The sequence below is a fragment of the Saccopteryx leptura genome, chromosome 1 (genome assembly GCF_036850995.1).
Source record: "Saccopteryx leptura isolate mSacLep1 chromosome 1, mSacLep1_pri_phased_curated, whole genome shotgun sequence".
Taxonomy (NCBI): domain Eukaryota; kingdom Metazoa; phylum Chordata; class Mammalia; order Chiroptera; family Emballonuridae; genus Saccopteryx; species Saccopteryx leptura.
In genome coordinates this window covers 301219176-301238604 of record NC_089503.1, presented here as the reverse complement: position 1 = coordinate 301238604, position 19429 = coordinate 301219176, and the positions used below count along the sequence as shown (strand labels likewise).

Here is a 19429-nt window from a genome sequence, read left to right as displayed (position 1 = left end):
GCCTGTCCACCTGCAATGCAGTCCTGTTGGCAGAAAGGCCTGGGGGTCCTAGAGCCTGTGGGCACCAGCTGCTGGCCAGTTTCCTGGGGGATCCCGATTTCCCCCTCCCGGTTTCCTGTCTGCATTCTCTTCCATAAAGGGCAAATTATTACACCATGTTCTAGTCTTTATCTGGAATTACTCAACCGTAAAATACACCCTGCTGGCCAACTGTGACACCAGGGAGTGTGGCAACCCTCACTCATTTGTTTAGTCCACAAACAGGTGTTGAGCAATGACAATGCCACTGCTCAGGTGTTCTGGGGCTGCCCCTCCACAAAGGAAGACTGCAAAAACGGGAGATCATTTTCCCAACTGAAGGTCACTGTCTGAATGAAGAAGCCCCCATGGTTAACAGCCCAAGCAGCAGTGGGTGGGACTCCAGCGCCTCTGCTTACCAGCCTCCAGCAAATAAGCTCTTAGACAGCTTCTGTTTCCTCCTCAGAAGGCAAAGGTAATATAAATGCCTCCCTGCAGTATTTAGCGTATCTACCTAGGATCAAATCCTGGCTCTGCCTTTTACTAGCTATGTGACCTGTGAGCAGTCAAGTTACTTAAAATAGGGGTGATTATAGATAATGATATTGCAAAGGGCTGTTGAGAGGATTGGGTGAGTTCATGTTTGCAAAGCGCTTAGAGCAGCACTTGGAACACTGGAAATGCTATGGAAATGTTTGTGATTATTGTTTGGACTATGATACTCCATATACCTGTATTGCTTTATAAATATTCTTTCATCTTTGTACATGAATATTGCTAATCCAATTAAGCTTCTTCAACACAGAGAGCTGCTTCCGGTACCCAGTTCATTACCACTAGTATTAAGAAAGTCTGAAGAGCATGAAAAGAATAAAAAAAATGTGGGTACTAGCTTTGTAGTGGGCACTAATTAAGCAGCAGTTTAATAGTAAGCCAGATTCTAGAGATTTGATGAACACAATGGGAAATCCGTTTCCATTCAGATTGCTGCTGGGACCAGAGACCTAGTTGCTCACAGAAAACAGCCACACCCAGCATCTCTCCCTCTGCCAGCTTTCTGGGGTGTATGTGTACACAGGAAGAGCTCCCATGCCTCAAGCCTATAGAAACTTGCACTTGAGCCACCCAAATCCTGACTGTACCCTGGAATTTGTCATCACCTGAATTTGACCCACATAAATCTTAAATTCCGATACCCACATTCTGATCGTGACCTAATAGCCTTCCAGCCCCCCTCCCCTATTTTGGCCATCACTGCCCTTACAACCTGACCTCTGGTGAGTTCCTTCTTTCCTCCACCTCCCACCTGCTTCCTCACTTACGTTCTCAGGAAGCTGGTCCCCTGGTTACTCACTTGGACCACGTTCTTCAGCACTCTGAAGTTCCTTTATAACACGAGCCCTATGCCTACACTCTGAGTAAAACCTGACCCCTGGCTCACTACACAAACTGCCCCTGTGTGCACCCAGGTGGCAGGCTCTGCTCCAGAAAGTCCTGGGATGGGGCAGATTATGGCGCTGCCCTCATTGTCCCTCCCACCCCCATTTTCCAAAGCATTCACCCACTCTTCAAGGACCTTTCCAATACCTACCTCCCCTAATTATCAGAGCAAGACCTCACCTCGTACATCTCTGAGAAAACTGAGGCCCTTAGGCATGAAAAACCTTCACTGTCTGCTCTCTTCCCTTCACCCAACCGAGGAATAGGTTTTTATTATTTTTTTAAAGAAACAGCCTTGCTGTGCATTTTATTTAATTATCACTTTTAAGGGAAATTGAGAACACATTTCAGATTTTTTTTTTTTTTTTTTTTGAGAGAGAGAGAGAGAGGTAGGAGAGAGAAGGGTTAGGAAAAGAGAGAAGCATCAACTCATTGTTCCACTTAATTGTGCCATTGATTGCTTCTCATATGTGCCCTGACCGGGGCTTGAATTGGTGCTCTCAGGCTCAAGCTGGTGTCCCTGGACTCTAGCTCTATCTACTGTACCACAGGCCAGGGCACTGTTTTCTTTGTTGTTGTTGTTTTTTTGTTTGTTTGTTTTTGTTGTTTTTTTAGTGAGAGAGACAGAGAGAGGAATAGATAGGGACAGGCAGGAAAGGAGAGAGATGAGAAGCACCAACTCTTCATTGCAGCACCTTAGTTGTTCATTGATTGCTTTCTCCTATGTGCCTTGATGGGGGGCAAACCAGCCAAGCCAGCTCTTGGGCCTCAAGCCAGCAACCTTTGGGCTCAAGGTACCAACCTTGGGGTCATGTCTATGATCCCACGTTCAAGCCAGCAACCCTATGCTCAAGCTGATGAACGCACGCTCAAGCCTGAGATATTGGGGTTTCAAACCTGGATCCTCTGCATCCCAGGCTGATGCTCTCTCCACTGTGCTACTGCTTGGTCAGGCTGAGGAATAGTTCCTGAATGTCCATTTTGTCTCAGTGTCCCAAGCACTGTGCTAGGTGCTGGAAATTAAATAATAAAATACATTCTGTCTTTACAGTGCTTACTCTCTGGGGATGGATCCAGGTACAGAAGGAAGACTGATTAAGTCCAACTATCCCCTGTGCTGTGACAAAACCCAAACTGAGCCCAGCTTTTGAGTCCTCTCAGGCCAGGCCTGCGAGGGAAGAGACTCCCAATGATACCAGCTCTGAGCAATTTGTATCACGCCCAGGCATCTGAGGATCCCAACCTTGGGCCCTAGACATGGTAGAGCAGAGGTGAGCTCTTTCCACTGCCTCTGTCCACATTCAAGACCCAAGAATCCATAAATCTGTATCTTACATTATTCTTTCTGCACCTTGAACATACCTCCAGCTTTCTTTGCTTGGCTAGGTCTTTCTTATTCCTTAAAACTCAGTTTATGCCTTCTCTTCTCCAGAAAGCATTCCCTAAACCCCTTCCTCTGGGCTGCTTTAGCGTACCTCGTCTTTAGCATTTTATAGAAATTATTTGTCTTTGTTCATCCAGAAATTGTGTGTGTATCTAGCCTGGCACAGAGACACTGAATAGACACACACTCAGCGGAGCGGCCCTGGGTAAATCTGTTCCGACTTTGTCTTTAGCACCCTCTACCTTCCTCATAGCACCCTCCCACACCACCCTTCAAGGGTTTCTTCCCACCATTCACTGTCAACAGTGATACTGAAAAATGACGTTAGCTTAGAAGATGGGGTAAGCTTAGAGGGCCGGAGATGCCTTCAAAAGAATCGTGTTGGGTTCCTGGATTTTCTGAAGTCTAATCTCTTAGAACGTGATTACAGATTTGAGCTGAACTCTCTCCCCTGGTATTCCTGGCACTGAAGGCAAGTGAGAACAGGGCCTTGAGATACCGAATCACACTGCAGTGCAGATACATGTCCTGGGGCGAGTGGCAGCAGCAGTCTCAGGATTGTAGGCAAGGACAGGAAGCTGTCACTCTGATGTCCGCTCCACCTTTTGGATGTGTGTGCCTGTGTTTTATGAGTTACATCACTGCATCAACACTTTGGTGGGTATTTAATAGTGACACACTCCCACCCACATCTATATACTCCAAAGACCATTCCTCTTTGCTAGGGCTTACTTGGCCAGCAGTAGACCCAGTGGGATTCAGCTGGTCAGCACCGGTTCAGCAGAACTGATACCTAATTTTTTGTTAAGTTCTATGAACTGGCTGTTAAAATGAAACTGGTAATCAGGGTTCTAAGGTGGGCGCCTGGGCACCCGCCCAATGTGGAAATCACAAATTTACATTCCATACTCTTTAACATTCATATGAGCAACAGCATAATCTAAATGCCCGTAATAATGTTCATTTTGTCCATAAGAGAAAAAAATTGCAAGTGAGGATGCCAATCAAGAAGCAATATGGAGATATCTTAGTTTTTTCCCCCCCAGGTATTACACACACACACACACACACACACACACACACACACACACACACACTGGTGAGTAGGTATGGGTAATAAAAATGTCTGAGGAATAGGGCAGGTAAACCCCAATTTTTTTTAACTGAAATGTTACAGTGAGTTAAAAGAAGAGGTTGCTTGACATAAAGGAGTGCCTGGTAAAAGAGGGGAAAGTTATATCTTGGCTGTAAGGTAGTTAAAAATACCTTATATATATATTATTCAGTGAGAGGAGGGGAGGCAGAGAGACAGACTCCTGCACGAACCCCAACCAGGAGACACCCGGCAAGCCCACTAGGGGGTGATGCTCTGCCCATCTGGGGCATTGCTTCTTTGCTCAGCAACTAAGCTCTTCTTAGTGCCTGAGGCAGAAGCCATGTAGCCATCCTCAGTGCCCAGGGCCAACTCGCTCCAATTGAGCCATGGCTGCAGGAGGGGAAGAGAGAGAGAGAGAGGGAGAGGAGTGGAGAAGCAGATGGGTGCTTCTGTGTGCCCGCACCAGGAATCGAACCTGGGACATCCACATACCATGCTGACACTCTACCAATAAGCCAACCAGCCAGGGCCAATATTTTTTTAATATTTTAAAACTCTTTCTTAGAAAATAATCTAGTTTTGCGTACCTCCTTTATTGTTCTTAAGTATAAAATGCATGAAATAATAAACAACCTTTTGGTATATCATTTTTTTATACTTAAAACGGTCATTAGAGCAGAGAACCAGTTGTTACATTATTAGAATCCCACCACCGACTACATGGCAAACACAGGTGTACTGTTCCTCTTACTTGGATCAAGTTGTTGTATTGTTCCCGACAGTTCATTCTACGCGCCATGTGCTCTGTGTGGGTGAAGAATGTTTGCTGACCATGAGAGAAACGAGGTAGGCTGAACAGACTGTGAGGCTGACGGGAAGTACTGGTGGCCACCAGACCCTAAGGGCAGGGGAGCAGGACAAGTCCAGTGGGTCAGCAGGTGGATCCAGCCGTGAGAGCCGTGCTCTCACTAAACCCTACAGCTTTCCATAAGGGAGTTCATCCTACATCCGCCAGCTGAGTGGTGAGCAAACCCAACTGAATGTTCGTGTTTACAGTTACTTAAAAGGCAAAGCCCTAACAATGTTGACTTTTTGGTGTGCAGCAGATTCAAATCAAAGAACTTAAAATAACATGTAAATAATATATTGATATATTTTGTGACCATATGGGGAGAAAATAAATATGAAACTGCACATTTTATATTTATACATTAGAAGATTAAACTTTTATAAAATTCACTTTATAAAGAACTGCCATGGGGGTGGGGGGTGGGAGGAAGGCAGCTCAGCTTTATATATGAAAATCACTGGCAAAACAATCAAGAGCCAAAAATAAAAAAGACATTTTTAGTTATAATACGAGTTGAAGTTTTATATTTCTTTCTTAATTTAATTTAAAAATGAGCAACATCCGACAGGAGGGACAGGCAGGTCCTCAGTCCACCTGTAGGTCCTTGCCCACCAGCATGGCCGTCACCGGGTGCATGCTCGCCCTGTGCTCCTGGTAGACGCGGATGGCTTGATCGTGGGACTTGTCAAAGGCCGCGAGGTCCCTGCGGGGGGAAAGAAGAAGAAAGATGGATAATGATTTGTTTTGCTATTTTGGCCTATATTATTATATTTGCGAAGTAAATGAAAAGCAAACAGACTAATCACGGATATTTATGTCATGATTATCTTTCTTTCAGAATTCCTGCCAAGTGCATAGTCAGAATAGCTTCACTGAGGTATTTTTAACTACCTTACAGCCAAGATATAACTTCCCCCCTTTTACCAGGCACTCCTTTATGTCAAGCAACCTCTTCTTTTAACTCACTGTAACATTTCAGTTAAAAAAAATTGGGGTTTACCTGCCCTATTCCTCAGACGTTTTTCTTAGCCATACCTACTCACCAGTTATCTTCTATTGCTTGTAAAGATCTCTCTGTGTCTATCAGAGTGCCTTTGGTTTCTTTACTTTTCATCAGTGTCTAACCCTCTTTGGCCTGTAAATGCTTCTTTAAAAAGCTAATGAAATTAACTTAAATATTAAATACTTAGAAGTATTAATTCCTGTACAAAAATTACCTCTATAACCCTGAACAAACTTAAAAATATGTATTTTTAGATTGCATTTTACAATGTATTTGAGCAACAAGAAAAACATCTGTTTAACATTTTCTTCTCCGTCCTTATATAATTTCAAAGCACCGTTTGATTCGGTTCTTACTTGAATAAGGGTCGTGTAAACTTCATTCTTCCTTGCTCAGTCACCATTTTTAGAGCCAAAGGAATTGCTTCCTCCCATTCTGACTGGATGCAGAGCCGCAGCCATCTGCAGGCACGGGTGTTAGGGGGGCGGGGTGGGGGGGGGAGGGAGGGGGGGGACAGGCAGGTATATATGAGAGGAATCTGTAATGATGAATCAGCCTATAGAGTTACCCTGTACACCATGTCTTTATTCTGAGGAGCTCAGATACATACATATACAATTTAATAGTTGGAGAAGAGGAATTTTTTCTTTAAAAAAAATCATACATTTTAAAATGTCTGGAGTAAGTAGGGGCTCATGTACCTTATATATGCAATTTCTCAAGGAATTATACTTTGGTTTAAGTGTCACATTACATATTTGAATTAAGGAAGATTAACCACATAACAGAGTCAGTGATTTCTAACTATTCCCATTTCAGGGTCAATTTGGCTAGTGGTGGAAGAACGCCCATTTACCATCGAATCCTTCCTCCTAATCATTTTTAAAGGCAAGAGAAGTATAGAAAAAAATTCTAATAAAACCATTAACATTAATGTTTTATAGGCACTGCAACTCTTCATTAAAAACCACTGTAATTATGTCCATAGAAGCAATAAATTTGACAAGGATTTGTCCACTTTTTAAACTAGTTTTCTCCTTTCTTCCCTGGAGACAAGTTCGAGTGCCGTACCTGAATCGGATTTCGGAATTGCCAACGGCGTTGAAGTGGTACACCTCCTGCATGCGCTTTACGTGCCCCAAGGGCAGAGGCGCCTAGGAGAGAAACAGAGAAGCAGGACCCAGTTTCAACGGGAGTCCTTGGAACAAAGGAGCTGGAGAGAAATTCTCAGCCAGGTTAAAATCCTAAATATTTTATCATAGAAAAGTTAGATTAAATTGAAAGAAACAAATCACAATAAAATTAATTTTGTGCAAACTTATGCTGAGTAAGGATGTTCTACTGGGAGCAAAGGGATAATTTAAATTGTGAGATATATAGAGTATTAACAGAGAATTATGCTCCTCAGACTTTTGGGTACACATAAGTATTAACTTTCAGATTATGCCAGTTGGGAGTCCTTCCTCATTAAGTTTTGCTCAAGTGACACCTAAAATATACAGCCTTTTATGGCTATATTTTCCATTGCAGACATCATGTATTTCTCATATATATATATATATATATATACACACACACACACACACACACACACACACAAGTAAATAAATAAACATATATATACATATATACTTCTCACAAAAATTAGGGGATATTTTATTGCTTCATGTTCATTTTGAAACAGCCTCTAATTTTTGTGAATATATATACATATTCAGCACAATACTAAACATAGATGTTCAACAGATATTCTTAAGTAAATGAATAAATTTTATAAATTATTTTTTCCAACTAGATTCCACATTTCCCCCCCAAGTTAGGTCTGACATAAATGCTGTGCCTTATTCCCATTCTCATGCCTAATGTTCTGAGCTACTTACTTTCTGAAGCATCTGTGCCAAAAATTCAATCAGCTGATGAGAAGAGAGATCTTTCAGGTCTGCTGCGCTGAATGAATTTAACTCATTTTCTTTGGCCTGCAAGAAATGTTACTCAGTTATTGCCATTTGTGCACAATTTAATATTTATTGGTTTATCTGACATCAAAGTAAAGATTAGGAAAAGGACAAATATAAGACTACTATATATAAAATTGTGGCCCTGGCCAGTTGGCTCAGTGGTAGAGCATCAGCCCACCATCTGGAAGTCTCAGGTTCGATTCCCAGTCAGGGCACACAGGAGAAGCACCCATCTGCTTCACCCCCCACCTCTCTCTCTCTCTTTTCCCCTACTGTAGCCATGGCTCGAATGGTTCGAGCAAGTTAATCCTGGGCGCTGAAGATGGCTCCATGGCCTTGCCTCAGGCGCTAAAATAGCTCAGCTGCTGAGCAAGGGAGCAGTGGCCCCAGATGGGCAGAGCATCACCCTGGTAGGGGGCTTGCCAGGTGGATCCCAGTCAGGGCGCATGCAGGAGTCTGTCTCTCTGCCTCCATGCCTCTCACTTAAGAAAAAAAAAAGAATATATAAAATTGTAAAAAATAAATTTAAGCTTTAGCTACTTTAATGTTTGAGATAATGTCCCTATAACTATGACTCCTAAAATCTGTTTTACTTTTAAAAATTAGGCTACTAATAGTAAGAGTAGAGGAAACTTTTGACATCCTTTGTATCATTCATGTTAATCTGTCTTCTAAAAGTTTTTTTTTCTCTTATTTTTATTGACTGATTTTAGAGAAAAGAGAGGAAGGGAGGAGAGAGCGAGAAAAGAGGTAGCAGGAGAGTGAAAGAAAGAGAGAAGAATCCATTTGTTGTTTCACTTAGTTGGGCCCTTACTGGTTGCTTCCATCTGTGCCCTGACTGGGGATCGAACCCACAACCTTGTCAGTTAGGGATGACGCACTAACACAGTGAACTAATTGGCCAGGGCTTTGTTCATCAGTCTTTTATTACAGGGAATTCAGCTAAGAACTCAGAGGGTACTGAAAAAAATTATCTTTCCTCCTTTACAAGAATTATTCCTAAATTTTCCATTAAAGAATTATCCACGTTTCTATTCACTGTCGTTTCTCTAAGGGCTGCTGCAGTATACCCAGGGGAAGCTCCTCTGTCGGCAGTCCACAGATGTGAACAGGAACACCGGCAGAGCAGAAGCAGCTCAGTTCTTTCAGAACGTCAGCATTAGCAGTCACCCATGATCATTTTAGACTTACTGGGTATGTGTAATGGCTATATTTAAAGTAGTAGCTTACAAATGATTTATGAAGAACAAAATGCAAATATTTATGCATACCTTTTTTAAGAGTTGATAAGAAGCAAAAAAAAAAAAAAAATCAGCACCAATGCCATCAACATCTACTCATTTTCCCACTTAAACTTAACTTTACACATTGGGAGCTGGCATAGCATCACTTTGGACAAACTTGACTGACAACTAGTCTTTCCAAACACATGCCTCCATGAGTCAGTATCCATCACCCCCGGCCCCACCACCTTCATGTATACGGACATATTTGTACTATTCAAAACAGGAGTCAAAGATCGCACAGTATTACTCACAGTAATCCATCTTTGACTTAAGGCAATACAAGCATTTGTCAGAGTCATATCATAACTGCAAAGATGAAAAAACATTAGACATTAAATTTACAAAAATGCACATGCCTTGGCAAAATGCAATTTTGAGGTTATAGAAAATACTTCAAATTTCAAAGTTATTTTTAAATAAAGATAAAGAACTCTAGAGTGCTGGGAACAGGAAATCTCCTGGCTGACTTAAATATTACTGATGTCATTTAAGAACTTGAAGATCAAGTGGACACTGAATTAATGAAACTCCTGATTATTCCTTGGAGAGAATGCCAAGACGGTTATGGCTTTAGCAGCAGAGGCTGAGGGGCCGGGACTCAGCTGAGCGCGCTTAGTACTTCCTGCTCGGCAGGAGCAGTTCTGGGCCTCGGACAACAGGTCAGTAACACAGATCTGGGCCTCGGACGACAGAGCAGTAACACAGATCTGGGCCTCGGACGACAGGTCAGTAACACAGATCTGGGCCTCGGACGACAGGTCAGTAACACAGATCTGGGCCTCGGACGACAGGTCAGTAACACAGTTCTGGGCCTCGGACGACAGGTCAGTAACACAGATCTGGGCCTCGGACGACAGGTCAGTAACACAGATCTGGGCCTCGGACGACAGGTCAGTAACACAGATCTGGGCCTCGGACGACAGGTCAGTAACACAGATCTGGGCCTCGGGACAACAGGTCAGTAACACAGATCTGGGCCTCGGACGACAGGTCAGTAACACAGTTCTGGGCCTCGGACGACAGGTCAGTAACACAGATCTGGGCCTCGGACGACAGGTCAGTAACACAGATCTGGGCCTCGGACGACAGGTCAGTAACACAGACCTGGGCCTCGGACGACAGGGCAGTAACACAGACCTGGGCCTCGGACGACAGGTCAGTAACACAGACCTGGGCCTCGGACGACAGGTCAGTAACACAGACCTGGGCCTCGGACGACAGGTCAGTAACACAGACCTGGGCCTCGGACGACAGGTCAGTAACACAGATCTGGGCCTCGGACGACAGGGCAGTAACACAGACCTGGGCCTCGGACGACAGGGCAGTAACACAGACCTGGGCCTCGGGACGACAGGTCAGTAACACAGACCTGGGCCTCGGACGACAGGGCAGTAACACAGACCTGGGCCTCGGACGACAGGTCAGTAACACAGACCTGGGCCTCGGACGACAGGTCAGTAACACAGACCTGGGCCTCGGGACGACAGGTCAGTAACACAGACCTGGGCCTCGGACGACAGGTCAGTAACACAGATCTGGGCCTCGGACGACAGGGCAGTAACACAGATCTGGGCCTCGGACGACAGGGCAGTAACACAGATCTGGGCCTCGGACGACAGGTCAGTAACACAGACCTGGGCCTCGGACGACAGGTCAGTAACACAGATCTGGGCCTCGGACGACAGGGCAGTAACACAGATCTGGGCCTCGGACGACAGGGCAGTAACACAGATCTGGGCCTCGGACGACAGGTCAGTAACACAGACCTGGGCCTCGGACGACAGAGCAGTAACACAGATCTGGGCCTCGGACGACAGGGCAGTAACACAGACCTGGGCCTCGGGACGACAGGTCAGTAACACAGACCTGGGCCTCGGACGACAGGTCAGTAACACAGATCTGGGCCTCGGACGACAGAGCAGTAACACAGTTCTGGGCCTCGGGACGACAGAGCAGTAACACAGACCTGGGCCTCGGACGACAGGTCAGTAACACAGACCTGGGCCTCGGACGACAGGTCAGTAACACAGACCTGGGCCTCGGACGACAGGTCAGTAACACAGATCTGGGCCTCGGACGACAGAGCAGTAACACAGATCTGGGCCTCGGACGACAGAGCAGTAACACAGATCTGGGCCTCGGACGACAGGTCAGTAACACAGTTCTGGGCCTCGGACGACAGGTCAGTAACACAGATCTGGGCCTCGGACGACAGGTCAGTAACACAGATCTGGGCCTCGGACGACAGGTCAGTAACACAGTTCTGGGCCTCGGACGACAGGTCAGTAACACAGACCTGGGCCTCGGACGACAGGTCAGTAACACAGATCTGGGCCTCGGGACGACAGGTCAGTAACACAGTTCTGGGCCTCGGACGACAGGTCAGTAACACAGTTCTGGGCCTCGGACGACAGGTCAGTAACACAGATCTGGGCCTCGGACGACAGGTCAGTAACACAGTTCTGGGCCTCGGACGACAGGTCAGTAACACAGACCTGGGCCTTGGACGACAGGTCAGTAACACAGACCTGGGCCTCGGACGACAGGTCAGTAACACAGATGTGAGCCTCGGACGACAGGTCAGTAACACAGTTCTGGGCCTCGGACGACAGGTCAGTAACACAGACCTGGGCCTCGGACGACAGGTCAGTAACACAGATCTGGGCCTCGGACGACAGGTCAGTAACACAGTTCTGGGCCTCGGACGACAGGTCAGTAACACAGACCTGGGCCTCGGACGACAGGTCAGTAACACAGACCTGGGCCTCGGACGACAGGTCAGTAACACAGTTCTGGGCCTCGGACGACAGGTCAGTAACACAGATCTGGGCCTCGGACGACAGGTCAGTAACACAGATCTGGGCCTCGGACGACAGGTCAGTAACACAGATCTGGGCCTCGGGACGACAGGTCAGTAACACAGTTCTGGGCCTCGGACGACAGGTCAGTAACACAGTTCTGGGCCTCGGACGACAGGTCAGTAACACAGATCTGGGCCTCGGACGACAGGTCAGTAACACAGACCTGGGCCTCGGACGACAGGTCAGTAACACAGACCTGGGCCTCGGACGACAGGTCAGTAACACAGATCTGGGCCTCGGACGACAGGTCAGTAACACAGATCTGGGCCTCGGACGACAGGGCAGTAACACAGATCTGGGCCTCGGGCGACAGGTCAGTAACACAGATCTGGGCCTCGGGACGACAGGTCAGTAACACAGATCTGGGCCTCGGACGACAGGTCAGTAACACAGATCTGGGCCTCGGACGACAGGTCAGTAACACAGATCTGGGCCTCGGACGACAGGTCAGTAACACAGATCTGGGCCTCGGGACGACAGGTCAGTAACACAGTTCTGGGCCTCGGACGACAGGTCAGTAACACAGTTCTGGGCCTCGGACGACAGGTCAGTAACACAGATCTGGGCCTCGGACGACAGGGCAGTAACACAGATCTGGGCCTCGGACGACAGAGCAGTAACACAGATCTGGGCCTCGGACGACAGAGCAGTAACACAGATCTGGGCCTCGGACGACAGAGCAGTAACACAGATCTGGGCCTCGGGACGACAGGTCAGTAACACAGATCTGGGCCTCGGGACGACAGGTCAGTAACACAGATCTGGGCCTCGGACGACAGAGCAGTAACAGAGTCCTTGCTCTCGTGGATCTTACCTTCTGCTGTTCCAACCACCTAACCATCCAGTAGGGCTGCGAGCACTTATGTGGCAGGCACTGTTCTAATCACTAGGGAAATACTGGTGTCAGAGGAGACCCTGGGGGGACTCTGAAATCATGTGATAATTTTCTCTCTTTTCATAAAAAAGTGGAAATGGCAAACTCTGACCATTAAACCAAGCAAGTTACACTAAGATGTGTGTGTTCTCACCTTAGAAAATAAATCATGTTTTACAACCATGGAAGAGACTCTGTAACGTGTAAAATTCTTGCAAAACATTGCCCTCTGTCTGTGAATCATGCTTGCTGTGAAGTGTTTCCTTCGGAGAACAGAGGGGTACCTGACCTTAGGGCCTAAATGAAGTAGGTTTTGAGTAGAAGCTGCTGTTGAACCTGCTATAAGAGTTGGTACTATAGGGCAGTGGTCCCCAACCTTTTTTGGGCCACAGACCGGTTTAATGTCAGAAAATATTTTCACGGACCGGCCTTTAGGGTGGGATGGATAAATGGACAAAATAAAATTATGCAACCAGCGTAAAAACTGTGGTATTTTTAAATATAACTGTCGAACTTATGATATTTATTGGGCTAAGTTAAAGGAGGAACAAACATGTCCTCATTATTCAGGCTGTATTTAAGTTTGTTATTCTGACAACGTTTCATGTTATTTATTCTTTCTCTGCGGACTGGTACCAAATGGCCCACGGACCGGTACCGGTCCATGGCCCGGCGGTTGGGGACCACTGCTATAGGGAGATAATAAAAGGGTCACAGCAGTGACTTTCTTTGAATCAGCTGCCCGTTTATCTTCATGAAGCAGTCAGGCTGTGGACTTGAGACAACCCTTTGGTCTTTGGTCTGTTCTCAAGACCAAATGAGATCACAGATCCTGGACTGTTCACGCAGTAAATCACCTTAACTAGAACATTCCACAGTAGACAGGCCAGTAAAAAGACAAACTTGGCTGGCCTGCTTCTTGGTGTCCTGAAGTTTCCTTCTGGTTGTAATGAAAAGAACTATAGTAGGTAGGGATTAGCCCAATGAGGAAAGCAACCCTCATTTATGGCAAGGTCGACAGAACAGTAATGAGCAAAACCAGGTGTGTTGGAGCCTACTCTCATGGTGCTCCAGCGCAGTAAGGGAGAAGGACGTTAACAATCACACAGTAAGTGTGGGATCACTGCTGTAGCCACGGCTACGAAGAGGCCACGCAGAGCACCAAGAAACCCTGAATGGGAGACTTGACCTAGTCAGAGAGGTCAAGGAATGCTTTCATGAAGCAGTACTTCTTGTGCTGAAATTGGAGTTAACTGAGTAAAAGTACTTCAGATAAGAAGAACAGCATACCTATCTAGACCGTGCGGGAGTTTGCATCCTCCCGTGACTTGTGAAAGACCAGAGCTCAGGTCCCTGACTGAGGAAGGCGCTTAGTGTAAAAGGCTCTCTCTATATCGGAGGGCTTAAGACACCTGGGGTTTGAATCTCACCCATATTTCTTACTTGTTGTGTAATCTTGGGCAAGATACATTACCCAGCTAAGCCTCACCTGCCTTCTCTGGATATGGGAAAGCTAACTTATAACACCATTATAACGATTAACATAAGACTTAGGTTATTTTTTCTTATTGCAGATGTTTTCAAGGAAAGGGCAAGATCTTACCCTTCTCTCTTATCTCTCACCATCCTTGTGCAAAAAGGAGGCACTAAATAATTACTTGCAATGAATTGAACTGATTTATATTTAAATGTCATGGAAATTGTTCTTTTGACCTTAGGTCTAAGGTTCAAACACCTAAGAACTCTACTCTCATCACTAACTAGTGACAGCTTAAGGTAGGCATGAAACCCTCTCAGATTCTCTGAGGAGCGCCAGGAGTTAGGAGAATGAGAAGGGAGCCGTCAACGGGCTAAGCACTTACTTGGGTTTCACAGGAGGCAGTCCGGGCGAGTACAGCCACGTGTTCCAATCAACTTGATTGAGAATATCCACCTGCCAACAGTGAGCACACCAGTGTTCCAGGGAACAGTCTAAAACAGACGTTTGGGTCCTCAAATCTGTAATTCTGTCTTTACTGACATGACCAGATGATTTCTAAATCTCTTTTCTAAAAGAAATTTATATTAATCATGTTCTGTGAAATAATCAAAATATGACAAGCATTTACACATACAAAAAATAAATTTCTAAAACACTATTGCAGATCTCTCTCAAACAGGTAATTGTACACACTAGTCCATGTTGTTGAGGTCACATTTTAAATAGGAAAAAAATGCAATGAAAGATTGAGTCTTAAAACAAATTCTAGACCAATACTACTGTTAAGTAATTCAAATCAGCCTGACAAACAGCAGATAAAGATATACTGGGCATGAAAAGTAAGCGAGCTCTTAAAAGCCAACCTTATCTTTAAAGTGGGAATACAGGAAATCCTTCCAGTCATCAGTAGTTATGCTCTTGTAGGCAAACTTCTCAACATAAGCCTTTAAGAATCCTAGGAAAACCTCTAAGAGATAAAAAAAAGAAAAAGTCTATTTAATGGAAAGGTATTTAACTTTTTTTTTTTTTTTTTTTTTTTTTTGCTGCTTGGCACGGCACTGTTAGCCACAGAGAACACTCGGAGGAGAGGGAAGCCAGTGAGGACTTGAAGAGCGAAAGAACATCTAGAAAAGGAGGGAGGGCTTAAGTTGGGACTTGAAGAATATATGTGATTTGTTGGAATGGAGAAGAGAAATCCCAATTACAGGAAAGGGATCACACAATGAAGCCACAGAAATGGAATACACAGTACAAGTTCGAAAAGCATGACCCTAGTATGACTAGAAAGGAGAAAAACAGGATTGGACAGGCAGAAGGGGTCCAGACGAGGAAGGGCTTTCAGAGTCAACAAGGAGAACACCTAACCGCCCAGCAGTGGGCGGGGTTACGTAGACTCAGCCCATCTCTGCCAAGTCATACTGCGCTGGCGGCAAGAAATCTAGGGTAGGTTTGTATGTTCTGACATGGAAGGGTATATGTGAAATACTGAACTGAAGAAATGGAGAAGTATATAGTATAAGAATTCATTTTCTCTAATTAAAATAATTATATATATTTATTTGCCTATTTGTTTGTTTATACTTAGGAAAGGATCTGGAGCCATACATACCAAACTGCTAACAGAGGTCAGCCCTGAGGAGCAGAAGGGACAGACTACACAAATGTTTTTCAATAAGTATATATTATTTTTCTAATTTTTAAAATACTGATCAGGCCTGACCGGGAGGTGGTGCAGTGGATAGAGCGTCGGACTACAATGCCAAGGACCCAGGTTCGAGACCCCGAGGTCCTCGGCTTGAGCACGGGCTCATCTGGTTTGAGCAAAAAGCTCACCAGCTTGGACCCAAGGTCACTGGCTCAAGCAAGGGGTTACTTGGTTTGCTGAAGGCCCGTGGTCAAGGCACATATGAGAAAGCAATCAATGAACAACTAAGGTGTCGCAATACGCAACAAAAAGCTAATGATTGATGCTTCTCATCTCTCTGTTCCTGTCTGTCCCTGTCTATCCCTCTCTCTGACTCTCTCTTTGTCTCTGAAATAAAAAAAAAAAATACTGATGAGTTGTTTTTTTTAAAGCAGTAAAAGTATGAATTCAGTGGTTATTCGAGGTTTTAAGTAGAGAGGTAACGTTAGAAAATGATACAGATTTCTCCAGCAGCTACATGCCAAAGGAACTGGAGGAATAAAATGAAGCAGAAACAACAGTTAAAAATGCTTCCTTATTCTTCACATTACCCTCAAAAAAAAAAAAAAAAAAAAAAAAAGAAAGAAAGAAAATCAGAAAACGCCAACGACTTGCCTGGTCCTCCAAGAAGCTGCTCCAGATAAAAGAGTAAAGCAAAGCCCTTCTCATAGGGAACTGAAGAATACGCCACATCGGGGTCCACATTCGTCAGGTCAACCACCAGTTTGGTGAAGGGATGTGTGTCTCCAAAAGTCTTTATCTGCAAGACGCAACATTAAATGAACGTTCAAACGTGAATACTATTCAATAGTTACCACCATGCAAACAAGCTAATGAGGAAGCATTACTCGCCTCACTGGCATAACTTTAGGAGGGTCTTAGAGATTGGAAACTGTAGGATATGTTAGCATCAGTTTCTGAAAGCCTCTTAAAGGAAGAGCTACTTTTAATTGCAGAGACCTACTGAGGTCCTACTGGTCATGAACACACCTAAGGTAGGGTTCAATAGAACATTATACCAGCAGATGTGTGATTTTCCACACCTGTAAGAATTATTTCCTCGTTGCTCCTTAGGAAGGGTGCTTCTCAGACCTACGATTTTGAACACCCACCCAACTGTGGATGACCGCTGTGAAAAGGATGACTCATTTACCGAGTTCTGTAGTTCTCCCCATCCTCCCAGAGCATGAAAGTGCCTGAACTTTTCACCAAACAACCGTCCACAAATGTGGCGTTCCAAGTACACGGTATGTCCTTCATTTAACCTGAAAAAAAAAATTTTTTTTTGAAATAAAAATAAAAACAGTGATATAGCTGAAAGGAAAAGGCATGATAGTCAACAAGGTATTCTCTTTCTGGGTTTTCTACGAAGGAAAGTGGTTTAGAGCACGACCGCTCCGGTCCAGGCAGGCTGCCCAGGCCGCCTCCGGCATTCAGTCCGGGACAACGGGAAGCCCGGCCAGCAGGGGGCAGCAGGCAGCTTCGGCCACGGCTCCAGTTTCACGAGTCCACGTACTAAAACGTGACTATACCAGGAACCAAATAACAAGCATAAAATGAATACCTCTACTCTACCTCTCACTGTGTCAAGTGTGACAGAATTAAAAAACAAAACAAAACCCTGTACTAAGGGGACAATATCAAAACAAAAACAAGATATACACACAAAACAATTCAGAGTGATGGGAGGCAGGAAAAGAAATTAATCGTAATAAGAAATTCTTACCAAAAGTGATCCCAAGTTTTGTTAGTCACTAGATTTCCTGTCCAACTATGAGATATTTCATGTGCAATAACCTAAAGAAAATAGTGAATGCAATTAGCAGTAAAACTGGTTACCTTATTCTAAAATAACTCAATTATTATCAGCATTCTAGTCCTTTCAATTCCAAGTAGTTCAATTTTTTTAAACATCTAGCTGAGAGATTCACGTTGTTACTCAGTAAACAACAAAAATAATGATATTTCAGCCATAGACAAAAAAGTGTAGCAGAATTTAAAAATTTAGGAACAAAAATATCATTTAGAAAATATTAAATGGATACATCACTTCATAAAAACATATTTAATAAACATAGGAAGAAATAAAACCATAAAATATTCTTAAATCTGTTAAACCTAACGATTAATGTAATAATGTCTTACTACCAGAGTTCTCAAGTTTTCTGCTATAACCATATCTTCAACATAACAATGCAATGGGGATAGTAAGGCCACGATAATAAATGTTTAACTTACATTGGAGAGTGACTTGTCACCTGCCTAAAAAAGAAGAAAATTACCTTAGTATTTCAGTGATCAAATTACAGACTCTCTCACTCAGAAAGACTGTCTATACCCAGATGTAGTATATGTTCTGGCATGCACTGTCCTCTGTATTCCGCTCCAAAGAGTTCAAGAGACATGTGTTAAGAAAATTTTCTTAAAACGCAGGACTAAAAAACAGCACAGTTCTTTCTCTCTTAATAATCCTAGAGAATTTTTCCAAATTCCAGTAGGGACAGTATAACTGTCTCTAATTAATTTCTAGGAAACATTTCTCCTACTTTAATTTTTTACATCTGCTCTTATTTACTCTGAGTTACCTTCTTTCTCTCTCTATATCCACAGTATACTTTAAAAAATTTATAGTATCTTTGCATGGGGCATGGGGGAAGTATATGATAAGGTGGATAGAGGGTGTTACATTGAGTGAGACACTTGAAACCATGTCAACACAATAAATTAAAAGTAAAAATAAATTTATAGTGTCTCTTATGATGTATTTTATTTTACTTATTTAGTTGCTAATCCGTTACTCACTTGGTTCTAGGAAGAATTTGAGGCACCTTACAAGGCATATAAAATACACCCATGTTCTGTGACCTAACCCTTTCCTATCCATGGTAAAGTGAGGGTTTTCTTTTTTTTCTTTTTGTGACAGAGACAGAGAGATACAGAGAGAGGGACAGATAGGGACAGACAGGAAGGGAGATGAGAAGCATCAATTCTTCGTTGCGACACCTTAGTTGTCCATTGACTGCTTTCTCATATGTGCCTTGACTGGGGGGCTACAGCAGACCGAGTGACCCCTTGCTCAAGCCAGTGACCTTGGGCTCAAGCTGGTGAGCCTTTGCTCAAACCAGATGAGCCTGCGCTCAAGCTGGCGACCTCGGGGTTTCGAACCTGGGTCCTTCCGTATCCCAGTCTGAAGCTCTATCCACTGTGCCACTGCCTGGTCAGGCGGTAAAGTGAGGGTTTTCTTGTTTGTTTGTTTTGTTTTACCAGTACCTATATGGCACAAATAAATGGTGTAGTTTCTTTGTCTGGATACATAATTCATCAATGGATTGTTGTTACACAGCCCTACCCCTTAATATCCCCAAACAGCTAACACAAAATATTCTTTTCTCCCAAATGGCCAAATTATTTTCTCTTGAAAGATGAGATAATGATAATCACAATAAGCAATAAAATTAGAAACAAGATTTATATAAATAGGCAATTTTAAAAAAG

General features: G+C 44.1%; 1 protein-coding gene and 1 long non-coding RNA gene across 2 annotated transcripts in view; one reads left to right on the top strand and one right to left on the bottom strand.

Moving 5' to 3' along the window:
• The first annotated feature begins 234 nt into the window (after positions 1 to 234).
• Positions 235 to 15905, top strand: LOC136385963 (uncharacterized). Its single transcript, XR_010747877.1, has 5 exons — positions 235 to 493; positions 2510 to 2729; positions 6844 to 7026; positions 9528 to 9694; positions 15836 to 15905. It is a non-coding gene; the product is annotated as an uncharacterized lncRNA (long non-coding RNA).
• Positions 4511 to 19429, bottom strand: part of LTA4H (leukotriene A4 hydrolase) — a 31892-nt gene continuing 16973 nt past the window's right edge. The window contains exons 9-19 of the mRNA XM_066357294.1: positions 18173 to 18196; positions 17661 to 17731; positions 17088 to 17199; positions 16550 to 16694; positions 15114 to 15217; positions 14633 to 14703; positions 9287 to 9341; positions 7672 to 7767; positions 6863 to 6945; positions 6148 to 6252; positions 4511 to 5491 (exon numbers count right to left, since the gene is read on the bottom strand). Of these exons, the coding sequence (XP_066213391.1) occupies positions 5374 to 5491; positions 6148 to 6252; positions 6863 to 6945; positions 7672 to 7767; positions 9287 to 9341; positions 14633 to 14703; positions 15114 to 15217; positions 16550 to 16694; positions 17088 to 17199; positions 17661 to 17731; positions 18173 to 18196 (984 nt within the window). The 3' untranslated portion in view covers positions 4511 to 5373. The remainder of the gene's footprint in view (positions 5492 to 6147; positions 6253 to 6862; positions 6946 to 7671; positions 7768 to 9286; positions 9342 to 14632; positions 14704 to 15113; positions 15218 to 16549; positions 16695 to 17087; positions 17200 to 17660; positions 17732 to 18172; positions 18197 to 19429) is intronic.